The 20,518-nt window shown below is 35.0% G+C and overlaps 2 protein-coding genes and 1 long non-coding RNA gene across 3 annotated transcripts; all 3 read right to left on the reverse strand.

Annotated features, from left to right (window-relative positions):
• Nucleotides 1-2,517: 2,517 nt before the first annotated feature.
• Nucleotides 2,518-7,133, reverse strand: LOC132064299 (bidirectional sugar transporter SWEET17-like). Its single transcript, XM_059457239.1, has 6 exons — nt 6,790-7,133; nt 6,618-6,654; nt 6,314-6,524; nt 4,795-4,956; nt 3,907-4,026; nt 2,518-3,052 (listed from the first exon to the last, which is right to left on the reverse strand). The coding sequence occupies exons 1-6, from the start codon at nt 6,821-6,823 to the stop codon at nt 2,894-2,896; spliced, it is 723 nt and encodes a 240-aa protein (XP_059313222.1). The 5' UTR covers nt 6,824-7,133; the 3' UTR covers nt 2,518-2,893.
• A 3,516-nt stretch (nt 7,134-10,649) lies between these two features.
• LOC132064300 (bidirectional sugar transporter SWEET17-like) lies at nt 10,650-15,949 on the reverse strand. Its single transcript, XM_059457240.1, has 6 exons — nt 15,845-15,949; nt 15,698-15,734; nt 15,361-15,571; nt 13,304-13,465; nt 12,512-12,631; nt 10,650-11,153 (listed from the first exon to the last, which is right to left on the reverse strand). Exons 1-6 carry the CDS (start codon nt 15,876-15,878, stop codon nt 10,992-10,994), a joined length of 726 nt encoding a protein of 241 aa, XP_059313223.1. The 5' UTR covers nt 15,879-15,949; the 3' UTR covers nt 10,650-10,991.
• LOC132064302 (uncharacterized) lies at nt 11,411-12,505 on the reverse strand. The gene is made up of 2 exons (XR_009416530.1): nt 12,176-12,505; nt 11,411-11,825 (listed from the first exon to the last, which is right to left on the reverse strand). It is a non-coding gene; the product is annotated as an uncharacterized LOC132064302 (long non-coding RNA).
• Nucleotides 15,950-20,518: the final 4,569 nt, after the last annotated feature.

Raw genomic sequence — 20,518 nt, forward strand, 5'->3', positions numbered from 1 at the left:
CCATGGTGACTTAGATGAAGAAATTTATATGGAGCGACCGAAAGGTTTTGAAGTCAAGGGTAAGGAGAATTATGTTTACAAATTGAAAAAGAGCTTGTATGGTTTAAAACAAGCTCCCAGGTAGTGGTACAGGAAGTTTGGTTCTTTTATGAGTCAACAGGGCTTCAAGAAGACTTCTTTAGATCATTGTGTTTTTGTGCAAATATTCTCTGATGATGACTTTATCATTCTATTGCTTTATGTTGATGACATGCTTGTTGTTGGTCAGAATGCTTGTAGAATTCAGAAGTTGAAGCAAGAGTTGAATAAGTCTTTTGCTATGAAAGACTTGGGACCAGCAAGGCAGATTCTTGGCATGCAGATTGTTCGTGACAGAAAGGCCAAGAAGTTGTGGTTATCACAAGAGAAGTACATTCAGAAAGTACTTCGCAGGTTCAACATGGATAAAGCTAAGGTTGTCAAAACACCTTTAGCTATGCACTTCAAATTGAGCACGAAGCAGTGTCCTTCCAGTGATGGTGAGAAGGAAGATATGAAGAAAGTTCCTTATGCTTCACCATTGGCGATCTGATGTATGCGATGATTTGTACAAGACCGATATTGCTCATGCCGTTGGTGTTGTCACCGTTTTTCTTTCTAATCAGGAAGAGAGCATTGGAATGTGAACTGGATTATGAGATATCTTTGTAGCACTTCTAGTCTGAGTTTGTGTTTTGTGACAGGAAAGCCTATTCTTTGTGGTTACACTGATTCAGATATGGCCGGTGATGTTGATACTCGTAAGTCTACTTCGGGCTACTTGATTACTTATGCAGGGGGAGCTGTGTCTTGGCAATCTAGGTTGCAAAAATGTGTTGCTCTATCTACTACAGAAGCTGAGCTTATTGCTGCCGTTGAAGCTTGTAAAGAGTTGCTCTGGATGAAGAGATTTATGGAGGAACTTGGCTTTGCTCAAGAGAGGTATGTGCTTTATTGCGACAGTCAAAGTGCTATTCATCTTGGCAAAAACTCAACATTTCATGGTAGGTTAAAACATATTGATGTGAGATACCATTGGATTAGAGATGTGTTGGATTCTAAGTTGCTTGAACTTGAGAAGATTCACACTGATGATAATGGTTCAGACATGATGACTAAAGCTTTGCCAAGAGGGAAGTTTGAAGAGTGTTGCATGATCGCCGGGATGGCGGTCTCCTCCACATAGTCGGGAGGGGGAGAATTGTTGGGTTTTGGGCTTTTTCCCTTCCTATGTGGATAAATAAATACCCAACTTGGTCCAGCCCACTTATATTTTTTTGGCCATACATTAAAAGACCTATTAGGTCTGATTTGGGGGCAAGTAACAGAGTGAGAAAGAGCAGCCTTTCAACAAAAATAGAGAGAGAGAGTGCAGATTTTTCCTTCTTAAAAATCAGCCTGTGCAGCCAAATTGTTTGGTCGATTCCCGCTTCGTTTCTTGTCCGATTGAGCTGATTTTTGGACAGCGTGTTCCTTTCATCTTAATCTTTGATTGGGAACTGACAGAGGTGGATTTGGAGACCGTAGCTCCAGATTTTCGTTGGTGAACAGTAGCTACGTTTTTGGGTGACTTTCTTCCAATTTTCTCTTGTTTGATGGTTGTTCTTGTTGTTATTGTTGCTCCGCATTTGGCATTCATATTGTAGCCATTTTGGAGAACTTTGTAACTCTCTCATTTGATATAGTAGAGCTTTTGGACCCGTGGATGTTTCTCTTCACCTTGAAGGGTTTTACCACGTAAATTTGGTGTCTCTTCCAATTGATTTATTTTGCTTGCTTTGCTATTTTGTTGTTGGTATAGTTGCTGTCGGATTTCCATTTGTGCTAGTGTATATTGTCTTCTCTTGGTTCAAATAGTGTGGGAAGTTTTGACTTGGTATTTCTTCCGCTGTTACCTCATCGTGCAATTTGGTTATTGTTTGTTCCTTCGCAACAATCCACATTTCTAACCAAAAGAATGGGAGCTTGGTCACAGAGGGGAAGGGAAGAACCTCTATGATCCCTTTGGGATGAGATTAAGGCGGATAGTGAGGCTGGTTTGGAAAAAAAAAAAAAAAGCTCTAGAGACGTAACCACCATCATATGAACATTGATTTTAAGAAGGTAGAAAGAAAGGCCTAAAAGAATGAAATGCTAAAGTTGAATTAAACCTTATAAAAGGCAACATAACTACCAATTATTGATGCCAAATGGAAGGGTTAGGATGAATTTGGAAAGTTTGGAACCAAAAACATGTCATAACCTGATTTAACCCCTTTTGTTTCTTAGAACAAATACAATAAATATAAACTCAAATGTACACGTACAAATACACATCACTACTAGTAATTAGTTATTTTTCTATGGGTATCCGCCATAAGTTATAACATTTCAGATAATTCATGTATTCAAGTGTGAATCTTTTTTGTAATAAATCAAAAAAGAAAACTAAAGTTCCGTAAAAGACGAGACCAAATGAAATAATACATGTTACCTTCAAAGAAGATAAGAAAAATGGTATCGCAAAAAATACCAACCTCTATCAGTTGGCCGTGAAACTAATTAAAACTCGCAGCGGTTAAAAATGAAATTAATGACGTACAAATACTTATTTATGTTTTCCAATTCTTGAAAACATTAATACAGAACCAAAACATATAAGCAAGCAGGAATTCCATGTAACAGCTAGAAATGAAGTTATACATAATCTCTTTGCGTCAACCTATAATTAATATACGGAAAAGGGTCAAAAATGCCTTTAAACTATGAGAAATTGAACAAAAAGGCCCTCCGTTAATTGTTTGGTCCAAATACTAACGGAGGGCATTTTTGTTCAGTTTCGCATAGTTTAAGAACATTTTGACCCTTTTCCGATTATTATATTGACTGCATGTTTTTACTCTTGAGTTGAGCTGGAAGAAGGTGGCAGCAAGCATTCCGTTTGGTCTCCTTGTTCTAAATCTTCGACGAATTGCTTTGATGAATTAGAGTTCCGGTAAATGGCGTATATAACCAGCTGCACTGCTCCCAGTAACCATCCAATCCCATTTGGTACCTATTGCATTATATATAGTTAATTAGTAGTAATTAAACTTAATTAGGTTATCCATATAATTCTGTTGACAAATTAGCTTCCTACGTGAAGCGTTTCAGTCATTGAACGTGTAGCGTTTGATAACATATTAAGCAGAGAAATTGCATTTAATTGGCGGAAGATCGATCCACATTTCTCATTAATCTGATTATAATATCACCCAGCCATTTGTCCTTCTCTTTCTTTTTGAAATATGTTATTTCTCAATATCTTAAACACACTTTCATGTCTTTAACTCTTAGCTTCCATGTATTTAATAAAACTTGTGTGTGAGTAGATGCTACTTCCCTTCTACAATATGCTTCGTTTTTTTTCAAATCCAATTTGGATCTCTTAAGACATTTCCTATGCCATTTTTTGTATATATGTTTTCTAGAAAATTGTCACATGTATCAGTAATGACACACTGACGTTAATAGTACTGCATTATATCCTGAAAAAATTGTGTAGTAACTTATAATTTACAAATACTAGATGTTATAATTTATCCAACCTGAAGGTAGCTGAAAAGAAAAGTCTTGTCTTAATTAGAACTGGCCTAATATCAAATTGATTTATATATCGCTTCATCTAATTCTCTAAGGAGTATATTAAATTGATTTCTCAATTAAACTTTTTGCATTATGGCCCAATATGTGATTCTTTTGAATTTAAAATTTTCGTTATGCTCTTTTTTTCTTTCTAATACCTGATTATTTTCTGTCTTACAGTAATTGTTTGTCCTGCAAAAACGTGATGAGGATTTTGCAGAATATATCATCAGATTTTCTACTAATAGAGAGATATTTTGATGAGGAAGATAACAGAAAACTTACTCCAAGAAACCAGTCACCCACAAGCACGGAGTACAAAGTCCAAATGCCACCGTTTAAGAAAAGGAAAAACGACAGAAGAAATGGCATATACTCCACACTCTTGGTTGTCACCACTGTTTTCTGCAAAATCAGTAATCGGGGAAAAAAATATAAGAGTGGCTTTAGATAAAAGGAAGCCCAAATGAAAATGGATAATCTTTTTTGCTTTATAAATCCGGTATCTCAAAATCCAGGCCATTGGCCATTTTCGAGTTTTGCACATTGAGAGCCAATTAAAAGGGAAATGCTACTGTATCAAGAATTTATACATTCACAAGGCTAGAGTTCAAACATTTGATTAAAAATAGATGAATCTTATCCATCAACCACACTACTTCGTTGTATCGACTTAATTTATCAACTAAATACAAAGAATTGCAAGAGATTAATTATCACATGAAAATAGACAGTATACATGTCTTCGTCTGGATTCAACAATGGGTTAAGGGCAAGTAGGCAGAGGGTGCAATTGAACCCCTTCGTTGAAAAATCATACTATGCAAATAGTCAAAATAGAATTTTTTGCATATAGAAGTTGTTGAATGCACTTGGCATATTTTTTTTCCCCTTGAATTCCCTTATTTGAAATTTTGGCTCCGCCACTGGTTAAGGGTTAGGCAGGATTCAATGCCTCAGGGTGGAACATTAGTATATATATGTTCACAAATTTATGTATAAATGGAATTAGATATACAATACTAATTCAGTACTTATTCCCCAACTCAGATCTCAACATCTAAATTTTGGTTATACTTCATTTAGAACATAACTTAGGTAAAACAGAAGTATTTCACATGGCTTATGCTTTATAAGATTAGAAGAATTATGTTTGGAAACGGGTCAAATTACCATAACACCGAGAGGGGAGATATACATAATGATATTTAGACCTGTGGACAGGAAACCAATAACGTTAATTCTCATCTGTCCATGTAAAAGAAAGTGCGCCAATAATAGAATTGTTGCTATAATGCCCACATTCAGAATCCCAACTAGGATGGCAGTCCTATTCTGTGAAAAAAGAACAACAAACAGAAGAAAAAAAGATAAATAAGTTTCAACTGTAGATCTTAGTTAACGAAATAATAATGCAGTTATTACGAACATACCTTCTGAAATGTAATTGCTAAATTTATGAACACACTGGCTGATAAAAAGTGACATGACCATTGACCATCAAGGCATCAACTAGTAATATTCTGCGATAAAAGAGTCTTTTGTACTCTTCTTCTTTTATTTTATTGAGGGCTGAGAATGTAGCCATAAATTATAAAAACTGGTCTAAGGTACAAATTAATAAATTTATTGTTCTCTTCTTTCTTATCTTGCCTATCGTGTATTTAATGGAGTTATAACTGGGATATGCGTATATAAAAGAGTTTTCCCAATGAAAATTGATACTCCACGTAAAAGAATAATTCCCTGCCATAATTATTAGCAATAATTTTTAGGTTAAGAATATTAAGCCTACAAAGCGATAACTATTGTATTGTTGTCACTTTTCGACTCTTTAGTGAACTTTTTCACGACAAAGAGAAAATAAATGAAGAAAAATAAAGTAGTGGATGATATTATCGAACACATTCATCATCGTGCTAAATTTTACTCGACTATGATAATTGTGCTGTCATTTTGTGACAAAGAGTACTATGCTTGTCAAGTACTTAATAGGTTTAGTTGTAGGGACACAAATGAACAAAAAAATATGCTATATTAAAACCGAATTAGTATTATCATATTTTTTTCCGGGTAAAACAAACACAAAATAAGCTCTTCCAAAACAAACGTTCCAAACCTAATTCTTCCAAAATAAAATCCATATGCTCCCTTTTTAATCTTACCAAAAAAAAAAAAAGAGAGAGAGAAGAATATCAATTCTTTCAAAAGTAAACTAAAAAAGAAATCATTTTCTAATAAAAAATTAAATGCTGCCATAGAAAAAGAGTAAGTATAATATGTAAGTTGATTAAGATCTGGCAAGTTAGCTATTCCCTCTGTCTTCCTTCTTAGTCAATGTTACCGAAAATTTAACTTAAACTTTTTTAACTTTACCGCTAATGAAATAGATCTACTCACCTCACCTGCCAGTTCTGATTGTTCGACATAAAATTATTGACCAATGCTTGTATCTCGTCTAAATTCTTCTCCTTGCACCGGCCTCCACAGGTAAAGTCGAGAAGCATGTCGATATCATCATTTAATAATCACACGAATATCTATAACTTGTTTTACATCATAAATTTCAAAAGATTTATTTTTCATTCTTAAACTCAGTGTTCAATCAAATACAATCACATAAATTGAGACGAAGACAATATATTTCCTTAGTGATCCAAAAAATAAAGTCTTGTTAATCAATTAGACTCACTCTCATTTTTGGATGAGCAAATTGAAGGAATAAAGCAATGTAGATAATCTCAACGATGACTCCAAAGCCATTAATAGTGAAGACGAGATAGCTGTCTGGCTTTATAATTGCATAATAAGTCCACAAAGATGTATTAAGCAATATACAAATGTATGGAAGGCTATCAAAATCCTCAGTAGATCGGTTCTTTACAATTCTTCTGAATGTCCCTCTGCACGCACATTTTCCCCAAATTAAAGTGCTTCATCATAAAGGGATCAGAGCCATAAACATAAACAATTAACAACTTTAATTAATTACTTACACTGGTGAAAGAAACATGAGAACTGCAATTATATTGCCTGCAAAATGAAGAAAAAGAAAGCAGATCTCAGCCGAAAAAATTAAGAAACAATTGTGATTCCAAATGTTCTTTCTTCAGAAAAGAATAATTAAATCACAAAGTACTGTGAATGATTTGAGATGAAATGCTATACCTATGACTCCAACGATGAAAGGAAGATTTTCCATTCTTGACCGTACGTTAAGGCTGCTGAACAAGGAAGACCGCCACTTTAGATAAATCGGCTAATTGACTTAGATTATGTATACACCCAAGGGAGGTCGTGATATTTGTTGGTTATTTAATCAAAAGGACATAGGGATCATTTAATAACGGGTAAAAAAAAAAAATTATAATCACGGTATCGGGCTAGTTTGCGGACATCTCAATTATTTTTATAGGGTACCATCTATATATGTTCCACTAGTACAATGCCTTAAACGTATCGGATAACTCTGTCCAACAAAATTTGAATTGATTGAAAAAGCAATCATCTTATATTTTGTATGTGCTGAAATTATTTGAAACTGAAACCTCATTAAAGTAAAAAGGAAGATTGAATATGAGTTTTTAATGCATAAAGTACTTCTTATCTTTGAACTGTATGTTTTTTTAAGAATTTTCTTTTCCCATGAGATGCAAGCGCTTTTTAATAATTTCTGAATAACAACCCTTTAAGATTAAAGGCCTAACACAAGCTCCTCGTTCTATTTTTCTTTTTAATCCTTCAATCCATTCCCATTACTATTTCTGACAATTCTATTCCACCTATTCAGCCTCATCCAGAATTTTTAATAGGTGGTCTATTAATAGATAGCTTAAAGTAGAGAGGATAATACACATCTACATATCGTTGACTATTCTTTTTAAATATACTCCCTCCGGCACGGAATGTAAAAAATAAAAAAAGTCTTATGAAATTTGTGATCCAAAATAAAATTTAGATATTTGTGATCGCTATAAATAATTTATAAACTTAAATTATTTTTAAATATAGAATGATTACATTTTTTTTTTAAACGGATAAAAAGAAAAGTGTCCAGTGTCCACATAAATGGGACATAGGCAGTATGGAGCATGTCATTGTAATTATAAACGCGTTATGGTGACGTGACATGAATTGTGATTTTTTTTTCTTTTCTAAGCGCGTGAAGGAGGTGAATATTTAGCTGACATGGAAATTTTGTGTAAAATCTGCTCATTTTGACGACAAATCCACCAACCAAAACTTTAAGTAAAGAGGTCACCAAGAAAAATGGTGCCTCCGGTCAAACTGGATATATTCTAAACAGACAAAACCTCCTTTTAGCTCATCTCCTCCATCCCAAATGGCTCATCCAAATATCATGGCTAAATAGTATGCCTCTACTATTATTGAATAGTCATGAGTAGTAAAAGGATGACCCCACGTTCCCTTGTTACCTTTTCTTATAAGCTTCAAGTTACTGACATTGTGGTTCAATTAATTTAACTCTAAGTATTTTTTTATTCTCACCAACTGATGGAGTTAAATCATTGCAAAAGATGTGAGTCCGATTTGAGCCCCATGTCCATTAGTTGATGGATTGTTGTCAAATTCCTTGATATGATATGCCTATCACATTATTACTTGCTCTTTAATTTGTATGTGGCTGCTACCCATTTCTATGGAATGCTGGACAAAGCAACCTGTAATAAAATCATCCAGAGCTTCACGCAAATAGACACATTTTGTACGTAAGTCAAGTATCTAACGCGTTAATCTTAAATAAAAAATCGTGACAAGCTTAAACAACTGTCAATGTATTCAGCCTTTAAAACTAGGATTAACACACTTCTTTTTTATCAAGTTCAGTTCCAAGAACTACATATTTACCCCGAATTTAGGTAATCAATTGAATTTATAGATAAGGTATAGGATATGTGGGAAAACTTTAATCTATTTTGGTTTTTGATGAAATATATATATATATATAGATGGATTCGTGCACTATGGTTTGAGGATATAAATATATGCGTTAATAACTTGGATATAAATGTTATGTAGGTTGCTATGGACGAATAAGTATAGTAATACTAGAAAAGTAAGCTCAAACAATAACTCCACAGATTCGGACTAAAGAGAGAAATAATATTTTGATTCGCTATTACAATGCTCTGGATTCCCAAGAAGAAAATTAACCCTTAAAAGTAGGGAAATGCCCCCTATTTATAGTTTTGCCTTATGGGCCTTGCCTACAACACAAAACCCTTTTAGAATAAAGAAAACCCTAAAAGGATAAGATTGGGCCGTACGGTCTGACACTCGTACGGTTGGCAGCACAGTGTGGCAGAGAGGTCTTGACGCGTGGCATTTCGTAACTAACCAAACCGGACTAACGGCCACGATCAACTCGACCATGGGGAAATCGAACTAACGGCCACGATCAACTCGGCCATGGAGAAACCGGACTGGCTGTGATGAGGAGTTTGCTCCGGATAAATCGGACCAAACGATTTTCCTCCGCTTTCTTCTGATCAACTACTTCCGGTGCAATACCCCCGGTCCGAAAGAAAGCCTTTATGCTCGTGCTTGTTTCTTCCTTCCCTTGATCCCCGGTCTCACCGGTCTAGCATTAATCCGCTTTTTACCGTTTACACTACGCATATAGAATAATTTGATGTCGAATTTTGGAACTGCCAAAATCAACTTGTATCTGGTGGATAGAAACAATTTTACAATTCCAAAGGGAGAACTAATCAAATTAAAGAGGGATAGGATCGATTGGCCCATTACCTTCTCTTTGGACAAGTGGGCTAGTCCATACCAACGTCTTTGGGCTTTCCGCAACAACAAACAAAGGAAAGCATTGCATCATTAGCCATTTAAATCCGAGATACTAAATGATCCCTTATAATACTAGGAATTTAACATCCTGTGTGAATAAGTGGAGTTCCAAAGAATAATAAAACATTAAGAACAATTTGATGTTAATTTTGGAACTGCCAAAATCAACTTATATCTGGTAGATAGAAACAATTCTACAATTCCTAAAGGGTGAAAGAGCTGTATCAAATTGAATAGCGACCAGACCAATCGGCCTGTTTCCTTCTTTTTGGACAAGTGGACTAGTCCATTAACAACGTCATTAGGCCTTTTACAACTTCAAACAAAGGAAGGAATTGTACAGAGTAGCTATTTTACTTGAGCAATTTAAGTAATATTTAAGTTTCCTAAAGTATTTAGCTTGTAACAAGTGTGGACAAACTTCAGAACTGCATTGTTGCTCCTCCTCCTTCTTCTCACATTATATAGCGGTCCTGGAGGTATGGAATGTCAACCTCAAGTCGGGGCTAATTTTAACCTCAAATATTCAAAGTTTAAAGTCAGGCTTTATACTTCAAACTTTACACTACAAGTCTAAAGTTGGGGACTGTCAAGTCTAACTTCATACCTAAATTATCTTTAAGTCTGAACTGCACAAGCAATATTACTAGAGATTACATTCAGCTCTGGCTGGATAAAAAAATCTCTAAGACAAGATAGAGATGGATCAGTTGATGAGCTATCCTCATTTCTAACCAAGAGAACGGGAGCTAGTTTGAGTCACAGAGGGAAAGGGAAGAACCACCGGAATCCCTTTTTGATGAGATTAAGGTGGATAGGGAGGTTGGTTTGAAAGAAAAAAACATAAAACAAGCTTTAAAGATGTAACCACCAGTCCACCATCATATGAACATTGATTTTGAGAAGGTATAAATAAAGGACTAAAAGAATGAGAAAAGACTATTGAAATGCTAAAGTTGATTTAAACCTTAATAAAAGGCAACATAGCTACCAATTATTGATGCCAAATGGAAGGGTTAGGATGAATTTGGAATGGTTGGAAGTTGGAACCAAAAACATATCATAACCTGATTTAACCCCTTTTGTTTCTTATAACAAATACTTTAAATATAAACTCAAATATATGCAAATACATATCACTAATAAAAATTAATTACTAGTATTTTTCTATGGGTATCCGCCATAAGCATAACATTTCAAATAATTCAGGGCAAATATGTACAAGTGTGAATCTTTTTTTGTAATAAATCAAAAAAGAAAAATAAACATCCATACAATACAAGACCAAATGAAATAATACATGCATGTTACCTTCAAAGAAAATAAAATTGGTATCGCAAAAAAATACCAACCACTATCAGTTGGCCGTGAAACTAAAACTCGCAGCAGATAAAAATTAAATTAATGACGTCCAAATTTTTATGTTTTCAAATTCTTGAAAACGTTAATGCAGAACCAAACCATATAAGCAGCACAGGAATCATGTAACACCGTAGTTGTTCTCCATCTTTTTGCTTCAACTAATAATTACCATATGGACTGTAATATTTTTACTCTTGAGCTGAGCTGGAAGAAGAAGGTGGCAGCAGGCATTCTGTTTGGTCTCCTTGTTCTAAATCTTGAGCGATTTGTTTTGATGAATTAGAGTTCCTGTAAATGGCGTATATAACCAGCTGCACTGCTCCCAGAAACCATCCCATGCCATTTGGTACCTTTTGTGAAATTGCATTAGTTAATTAGTAATTAAAATTAATTAGGAAAATATCCATATATATACTTCTATTGAGAAATTAACTTCCTATATGATATTAAAGTGTAACATTTTTATAACATAGATCAATTTAACTAATTTGATTATAAATTCAACCAGCCAGTTGTCCTCTCTTATTAATTCAATATCTTAGCACATTTTCATGACGTAACTCTTTGCTTTCAGGCATTTAATAAAACCCTGTATGATTAGATGCTATTTTTCCTGTATAGTATAATGCCGTTTTTTCTTCTTCAAATCAAGACATTTTCTGTTCCATTTTTTGTACTCCTATGTATTTTAGAAAATTGTCAGGTGTAACATTAATGACACAGAGACACGCTACAAAACTTTTTTTTTTTTTTTTTTTTTTTTTTTTTTTTTTTTGCATTGACTGATCGGTACTTAAAATAAACAACAAAACAAAAAGTTGAAAGCAAACTTATTAAATAGACACTTTTAAAGAAAGCAGATTTAAAAAGACAATAAGTGATTTTGATTGAACTATTTTTGTGGTACCAATTTGTGACGATAATACAACCGTAATTAATACTGCAATATTGTATCCGGCAAAAAAGATTGCGTATAAACTTATCGTGCTTAGTGTGTAGCGTGTGTAAATGAGACTAATAGCCTGTTTGGCCAAGCTTATAAACATAACTTATTTTGAGTATTTTTGGCTAAAAGCAGTTTGTGTTTGGCCAATTAATTTTAAAAGTACTTTTGAGCAGCAATTAGTGTTTGGCCAAACTTTTAAAAAGTACTTTTAAGTGTATTTTTCTCAAAATCTTTTCAAAAAATCTTTTTTGCAAGAAAAAGCTATATTTTTAGCTTTTAAAAACTACTTCTATTTCCATTCTTTCAAAAGACTTATTTTCTCCCAAAAGCTTGGCCAAACACCTCACTTTTTTTAAAATAAACACTTATTAAAAAAATAAGTACTTTTGAAGGAAAAATAAGCTTGGCCAAACAGGCTATAAGCACTTGTAATTTACAAATGCAAGACCATATTATAAAAATCTAACTTGTAGGTAGCTGAAAGAAAAGTCTTCTTTCTTAATTATAACTGGCCTAATGTCAGAGAGAACAAAATATTGTTATATCTAATTCTCTAATTAAATAAATTGATTACTCAAACTTCTCGACCGCAGAATGTGATCCTTTTGAGTTCAAAATTTTCTTTGTGCTCCTTTTTCCTAATACTTAATTATCGACTGGCTTACATTAATTGCTTGTTGTGTAGAAACGTGATGACAATTTTGCAGAATATAATATCAGATTTTCTACTAATATGTGATCAGGAAGTTAGCAGAAACTTACTCCAAGAAACCAATCATCTACAAGCAATGCGTACAAAGCCCATACGCCACCATTTAAGAAAAGGAAAAACGAGAGAAGAAATGGCATATACTCCACGCTCTTAGTCGTTACCACAGTTTTCTGCAAAATCAGTCATCCAAAAATATTGTAAGCGTGACTTCAATTTTTTTTTTTTTTTTTTTTGGTGTTTTTGCTTTATAAATCCGGTATCTGAAATCAACATGACTTGACTAATTCAAATTTGAACAACTAGAAGTCCCTAAAGAGAAAATGTTCACTATCAAGAGTTCTCTCCGTTCCCAATACTAGAATTTGAGGTTTCCACGCTATTTCATGGTTCGAATTAGCTTATAGTATATAAAAAAGTACTTCAAACAATTGGGAGGGATTATTATCTCATGAAAATATAAGGTATTAATAATTATGCGTCTGTAATGGTAATGCTTCGGGTTAGAATATCTTTTATATATCTATGAATAAAGTACAAAATGGAAGTATATATGCATTTCAGTACTTAATTCAAACCATAATGTTGAAGAGTCCATGCCAGATGAAAAAGGGATGAGTGGTCTCCTTATATGGTCTTCGTCAATCATCTCCTCATGAGCTAGCTTTTGGGTTGAATTAGGCTTAAGATTCATTTCTTTTAACACATAATATTTAAATTTTGATTGGTCACAATGTCTGTACTTCGTTTAGGACGTAATCTAAGGTAAAACATAACTGTTTCATATTGCTTACTCTTTATAAAATTAGAAAAATTATGTTTGGAAAAGGGGTTAATTACCATACCATAACACCAAGAGGGGAACTATACATGATGATGTTTAAACCTGTGGCCATGAAACCAATAACGTTAATTCTCATCTCTCCATGTAAAAGAAACTGCGCCAACAATAGAGTTATTCCTAAAATGGTCACATTCAGAACCCCTGCTAGGATGGCAGTCTTATTCTGTAAAAAATGACCAAAAGAAAAGAAAAAGAGATATCAGTGTTTATATAACTACTGTATATCAAAGTTTCCACATTCAACACTCCAACTAGTGTGGAATCTTATCCCGTGAAAAATTAAAAAGGAAAGATCAATCAATTTCAACTGTAGTGTTTACGACATAAATAATTCTATAGTTATTACGAACATTATTTCCCAAATGCAATTACTAGATTTACAAACACAGTGGCTAATAAAAGGTGACATGACCATTCACTAATATTTTGCAATAAACTAGTCTTTTAAAATTAGGATACAGATATATTAAATGATTTTTCTCTGTGAAAATTGATATTCCGTGTAAGAGAATTCCGTCCATAATTATGAGTAACTTTAAGGTTAAAAATATTAAGTAGTTTGGACGTAAAAGATGTAATATCTGGAAACAATAGTACTAGTATTTAAAGGTAAGTTGAAGAATATATTAGAAAATTGAAATTGTGATTGAATGCATTTAACTTGAAAAAATTGAAAGTTCGTGTATGGAAAAGATTTTTTGCTGGGAAAGCTAGTCAAAATCACTTTTTCAAGCTGGAAACTCATCTTTAAAAATAATCAAAATCCAATGTATAACCAAATTCTATATTTTTTTAAAAAAAAATCCATGGACAAACGGCTTCTAAGCCTAAAAACGATAACTGGTGTATATCAAATTTCGAAAATTTTAGTGAATTTTTTCACGATAAAGAGAAAAATAATTTAACAAAATTACTAAAAAGTACTCCCTCCGTCCCAAAAAAATTGTCATCTTTTGACTTGGCACAAAGTTTAAGAAATAAAGGAAGATTTTTGAAATATATGATTCAAAATAAGCCTTAGATATTTGTGTGCCTGTAAATTATCTCATAAAATTAAATTATTTCTAAATATAGAAAGAAATCAATTTTTTTTAAATAAACTAAAAAATAAAGAAGAACAATTTTTTTGAGACAGAGAGAGCACTAAAGATATCATTGAGCATAATTCCCCTCCTGCTCAATTTTACCCGATCATAATTAAGTGTGCTGTCGTGTCATCTGTGACAGAAGTACAATGATTGTCAAGTATTAAGTCCAGCTGTATGGACCCAAGTGGTCGAACAGGACAAGAAAGGTGTAGAGATTAAAAACCGTACACATTGAAGAACAAAATATATTTCTGGTGATACAAATTTTTCCCTCCAACTATTTTCCTTTTTCGATTTAGAATATATATAATTACCAGCAACCACACACCTGCAGTGTCGATTTTAATAGAGTACGTAATCATTCCACCTTCATGAAAACCTCAAAATAGTGAAGGAATATAGCATATTTTTCGTGTAAAAAGAATGAAAACCAGCTCTTCCAAAACGAACCCCAGACATAACAAAAGCCGCTCTTTCTTTTTTTTTCTTTTTCTTTTTTGTGTGTGTGTAAATCGGCTCTTTCGAAACAAATGTTCCAACCCAATTCTTCCGAAATAATATCCAAATGCTCCCATATATATATTCTTTCAAAAGTAAAGGAAAAAAAAAAGAAATCATTTTTAATTAGAATTAAATGTTGCTTTAGAAAAAAAGAAGGTATAAGAATAATAGAGGCGAATGTAGAGTTGTGATGCCAAGTTCATATGAACCTAGTATATTCGTCTCGAAATATAAATTTAAATATAAAAATTAATCACAATAATAACAAGTGAACTCATATATGGAGTAGTTTAAATCCTTCACCTGAAAATACTGATATATCTGTCAAGATAGCTACATTTCACATAATTTCCAAATGCATGATGCAATTATATAGTTTTCTAAGTATACTGTAAATACCTGGGCATTTTAATTTGGCGGTGAACCAAAAAATAAAATAAAGTCTCTTTAATTAATTAGCTAGACTCACTCTCATTTGTGAATGAGCAAATTGAAGGAACAAAGCAACGTAGATAATCTCAACGATGACTCCAAAACCATTGACAGTGGAGACAAGATAGCTGCCTGGCCTTATAAGTCCATAGTAAGTCCACAAAGACGAATTAAGCAATGTACAAATGTATGGAAGGCTATCAAAATCCTCAGTTGATCGATTCTTTACAATTCTTCTGAATGTCTCACTGCATGTACATTTCCCAAATTAAACTACTTCATCAAAACATGATCAGAGCCATAAACATAAAGAATTAACAACTTTAACTAATATTATTTTCAATTTTCTTTCTATCTTGTAATTAAATACTTACACTGGCGAGAGAAACATGAAAACTGAAATGATGTTGCCTGGGAAAAGAACAAGAAATTTCAGCAGAAGAAATTTAGAATGTTCTTTCTTCACAAAATATATATAACGATCAAGCTAGATATTTGCATGATTTGAGATGAAATGGTACCAATGACTCCAATGATGAAAGGAAGATTTTCCATCTTGACTGTTTAGGCTGCTCAACAAGGAAGAGGGACCAGCAGGAGAAATGTGTGTGTGTGTGAGAGAGAGACCAGCTGGAGAAATGTGTGTGTCAGAGACAGAATATGGTATATATGAACTATAGCTAGTTTTTTCCTGATATTTAAATTGGCTAATTCCCTTGATTGTGCACCAATAGGAAGTCGAGATTTTTTCTTGGTTGTTTATTCAAAATCAGGGATTTTGTACTCATTTAATAGCAAAGATTTTTTATTTTTTTTATAACTATGGTATCTCATCTAATTTGCATGCACCTCAACTAACTTTATCAACCGTGTCTAGCTAATGCTTCGATAAATAGAAAGAAATTACTTGATAGAAAGAAATTACCTACTACTAGTATTTTGTCTTTACTGAGATTTAAAACTGAGACCTTGTGGAGGTAAAAAGCAAATCAAAGATGATAATTGTTTAATAATAAAGTATTTCTTCGAATTATATGGGGGTTCGTTATTTTATTTTGTCCATGAGATACGTACAATCTTAATAATTTCTGAATAACATTCATTTCGGTTGCAATGTTGTATTTGTACATGTACAAGTTAGTGCTGTACTGTCGTTAGCTAGGTACTTGTGGAAGGAGAAATAGTTTTTTGGCCCTTTACAAATTTTTTTTAATTTTATGATTTTTTATAATAGATCTTTATTTTTTACACATACTAAGAGATCTGAAAAAGTTATTTTATTCTATTTAAATTGTAAGAGACTAAAAGATCTAATTTTCTAGTCTTAGAAATGCTGCCAACTCTAAAAAGGCCGTAAAAACATATTCTTTTTCGATTTTTGTCTTCAACCCTTTGATCCATCCCAATCGCTAGCTATTTCTGACAATTCCAGCTATTCTTCCTGGTCCAGAATTTTTGATGGCGGGTCTGTTATTTGATTAGCTTCAACTTTCAAGTACGTGAGGACATTTTACCCACATATATCTACATTTCATTGACTATTCACTTTAAATATATGAAGCATGTACTACCACAAAAAGAAATCTACATATCATTGACTATTCACTTTAATTTATGGAGCAAGTACCACAAAAAATGAGCGCTGATTAGTTAAATAAATCATCAAGTTGCACTTCGTATATGAGCAGACCGTTGGCACTTTGTACTAAGATTTTACAATTATACCGCGTAGGAAAGAGGAATTAGGATTTTAATTTTGTGACTCTGGATTTTTTTTTTTTTTTTAAAAAAAAAAGGAAAGTTACAGATTTCTTGTAAATTATTTATGCATGTTAAGTGAATTTTTAAATATAAATATATAAAATACACGTCCAAGCTATTGAATTTTACCGAACTCCTAGAGTGAGTGCCAACACCGCCCACAGGCACCCCCAACTTTAAGGGACGTTAAGAAATGGGGGTCATAAAAAGTGATTATATTAGTGGCAACATTACAATTGTCATGGAAAATAAGTAACATTTTAATGAGGGTTATAATTGAATCGCCACAAGTATGTACTAAATATTTCTTTTCCACTGTATATGGGTAAAACCGAGGACATAGGCATGCTCGGTTTCCCGTCGTCATGGTTATGCTCGGCTACAATACGACCGCATCACCGGGAACGAGGCTTCGAGCCCGGGCCAGGAGGAGGCGATAAAGGAAGGGCAATTAACTGCCATTAGTGGGAGACCGAAGTATCCGTCCTCACCCGGATATTTCAGCGTCGATCTCAAGTATCTGCCGCCGATTTACTTGCTTTATTTAGAATTGTACTAGGGTTGAAACTTCTCTATTATATAAAGAGGAGGTCATCATTCATGAAGGGGGTTAGCAATAGGAAGGAAAGAAATAGTTTACATCAACAATCATAAAAATCTTATCAAATCAGTTTCCATCTGTGTTTGAGTTTCATTTTATTTGTACCTCGTGAAAGCTTGTAACAAAAAGGGTATCGACCTCGGTTTCTATACCCGAGGCCATACGTATCTAGCATTTGGTTAGATCTGATTCTTTGCCCACTTTCTTGACATATCTCGCTATTTAATCTTTAATTGAATTTAGCCACATATCTTTAGCATCCCGTATAAATTTAACTGTTCTACGTTTTAAGGTTAAACAGTTTGGCGCCCACCGTGGAGCCTTAGATAGTAGTGGCGGTTCAATACAACATTCTGGTCACACTCGATATTTTACACTTGTTCTTTAGGGTTTGATTTCAGGTATACCGGAAATGTCGGATTCCCATTCTATCAACTTCCAAGTGGAACCAAGCCATCATGACATGACGACGGGGACGTACCAAACAACAACGCGCCCCCCATTAATCCTGCTCAAGTCGGGTCATCGGTGGGCAACGTACCCGTCGGTGAAAACAACGGGGCCATGCTGCAACAACTCCAAAACCAGTTAGACATGGCCATGGTTCAGTTGCAGGCCCAACAAGAGATCATAGTGCAATTGCAAAATCGGGGTCAGGCACCCGATGTTGCCCCATCGGAACAGACCCAGGATACGGAGGAAAGACATGCCTCACGGGGTAACGAGGGATACCCGGATAAAGTACCGAATTGATAAAAATGCTCGAAGAATTGACCAAATGGGTCGAATCCGGTGAAAAGAAGATAAAGGCAAACGATAAGAAGGTGGAGAACTACAACTCGAGGGCAGATCAAATCCCGGGGGCTCCGTCGGTGTTGAAGGGACCGGATTCGAAAAAGTTTGTTCAAATTCCATTTTCGCGAAGTGCGGCACCGATGAAAATCCCCAAGAGATTTCATATGCCCGATATCCCTACAATGGGACAACGGACCCAAATGAATATGTGACTGCGTATACGTGCGCTATCAAGGGCAACGACCTCGCCGATGACGAAATGGAATCAGTGCTACTTAAGAAATTCGGGGAAACTCTGTCGAAGGGAGCTATGATTTGGTATCATAACTTGCCCGGGCACTCGATTGACTCATTTGCCATACTCGCTGATGCTTTCGTTAATGCCCGTGCCGGGGCTATCAAGGTCGAACCTGAAAGTCGAATTTATTCAACGTTAAGCAACGAGATGACGAAACCCTCCGCGAGTTTGTGGCTCGATTTCAAATGGAGCGCGTGGACTTACCTCCGATTCGACGATTGGGTCGTTCGGGCTTTCACCCGGGGCTCAACTCGAGGAGCTCGATCGGATCTATGGAACTAAAATAAAACTTGATAGAATACCGGCAATCGCACAGGGTCGATGTGCATAACAAATATCGGTCGAAAATCGGGTTGAAGACGATAAGATTCGAGGCCGCTTCGGTGTCATGGCATTCGGTAAAGGAGGTGATCGCTCGAGAGTGATAGATCGAGATTTCGCATCGTCATATGACAGATACCAGCCGTACCCACTCGATCGAAGAGGGAATGGGCGTAACAGAGAATCGGGCAAGAATGATAGGAGAAACGATCGAAGGAATGATCGAGGTCAAAATAACCGTGGTTTAGTAAACAAAAATGTTGTCGATAGAGCTCCGAGAAACAGAGAAACTCCAAGGTTATCCGAGTATAATTTTGCGTCGATGTAGCAACTTTAGTGGCCGTTATCCGAAACAAAGAAACAAGGCATCCGAGGCCAATCAATCGACCGGAGAAGCGGGACAAAAGTCTTATTTGTAAGTATCATCATACTCACGACTATCGAACCGAGGATTGTCGACAGTTGAGGGAGGAGGTCGCACGTCTGTTCAATTTGGGGCATCTTCGAGAATTCCTAAGTGAACGAGCAAAAACTCATTTTAAAAACCTGGAGTCCAACAAGCAGGATAGGCCGGAAGAGCCCCATCAGGTGATACACATGATCATGGGAGGAACTGACGTTCCCATAGAACCGGTTATGAAGCGCACGAAAATTTTCATAATGAGGGAAAAGCGTATCCAAAACGATGACCCCGATGGCCCCATCACGTTCGATGAAGAGGTCATGGAAGGCATCGCCCAGCCGCATAATGACGCACCGGTAATATACGTTCTTGTCAATAATTTTAGAATTAAACGTGTCTTTGATTGATCCGGGTAGCTCGGCTAATATCATCCGATGGAGAGTCATCGAAACCGGTACTACTAGATCGGATCGTGCCGGCCATACGGGTCCTCAATGGATTCAACCTGGCATGCGAAACGACTAAGGGTGAGATCACTATACCGATCAGTATGGCAGGAACTACGCAGCAATCGAAATTTTATGTGATAGAAGGAGGTATGGGATATAATGCATTCTTTGGGCAGACCGTGGATTCACCTCGTAAAAGCGGTTCCCTCGACTATGCTTCAGGTATTGAAATTCCCGACTCCATAAGGTATCAAAACCGTCCGTGGTGAATAGCAGGCTGCAAAAGAAATGTTCGCGGTTAAAGAATCTGGTAAGACTATAAAAGCGCCAGATCGGGGTGAAAGGAAGAATGCCAAATAGCAATCACAGATCCCGATCCCGGAATCTTCAGAAGATCGGAACGGAGACACGCTAGACGAAGAGTTAAAATTTGGAATACCGAGAACCTTTTGTTGACACCCGATTTTGTCCCGTCTTGCCTAAATATTTATTTACATTTCTACTATTTTTGGTAATTTAAGCAACAATTATTTATATTTTTACTATAATTATTAGCTTTTATTAATA

Source organism: Lycium ferocissimum, chromosome 7 (genome assembly GCF_029784015.1).
Source record: "Lycium ferocissimum isolate CSIRO_LF1 chromosome 7, AGI_CSIRO_Lferr_CH_V1, whole genome shotgun sequence".
NCBI lineage: Eukaryota > Viridiplantae > Streptophyta > Magnoliopsida > Solanales > Solanaceae > Lycium > Lycium ferocissimum.

Bases quoted from the DNA above. Each gene is read 5' to 3' on its own strand.
- LOC132064299 (XM_059457239.1), bottom strand. From the start codon at position 6,823: ATGGAAAATCTTCCTTTCATCGTTGGAGTCATAG. The intron at 6,655-6,789 runs GTATAGCATTTC...TTCATTTTGCAG, and splicing joins TTTCATCGTTGGAGTCATAG to GCAATATAATTGCAGTTCTC. The intron at 4,027-4,794 runs GTAATTTGACCC...CTGATTTTGCAG, and splicing joins TCTCCCCTCTCGGTGTTATG to AAAACAGTGGTGACAACCAA.
- LOC132064300 (XM_059457240.1), bottom strand. From the start codon at position 15,878: ATGGAAAATCTTCCTTTCATCATTGGAGTCATTG. The intron at 15,572-15,697 runs GTAAGTATTTAA...ATGTACATGCAG, and splicing joins TTCATGTTTCTCTCGCCAGT to TGAGACATTCAGAAGAATTG. The intron at 12,632-13,303 runs GTATGGTAATTA...CTGATTTTGCAG, and splicing joins GTTCCCCTCTTGGTGTTATG to AAAACTGTGGTAACGACTAA.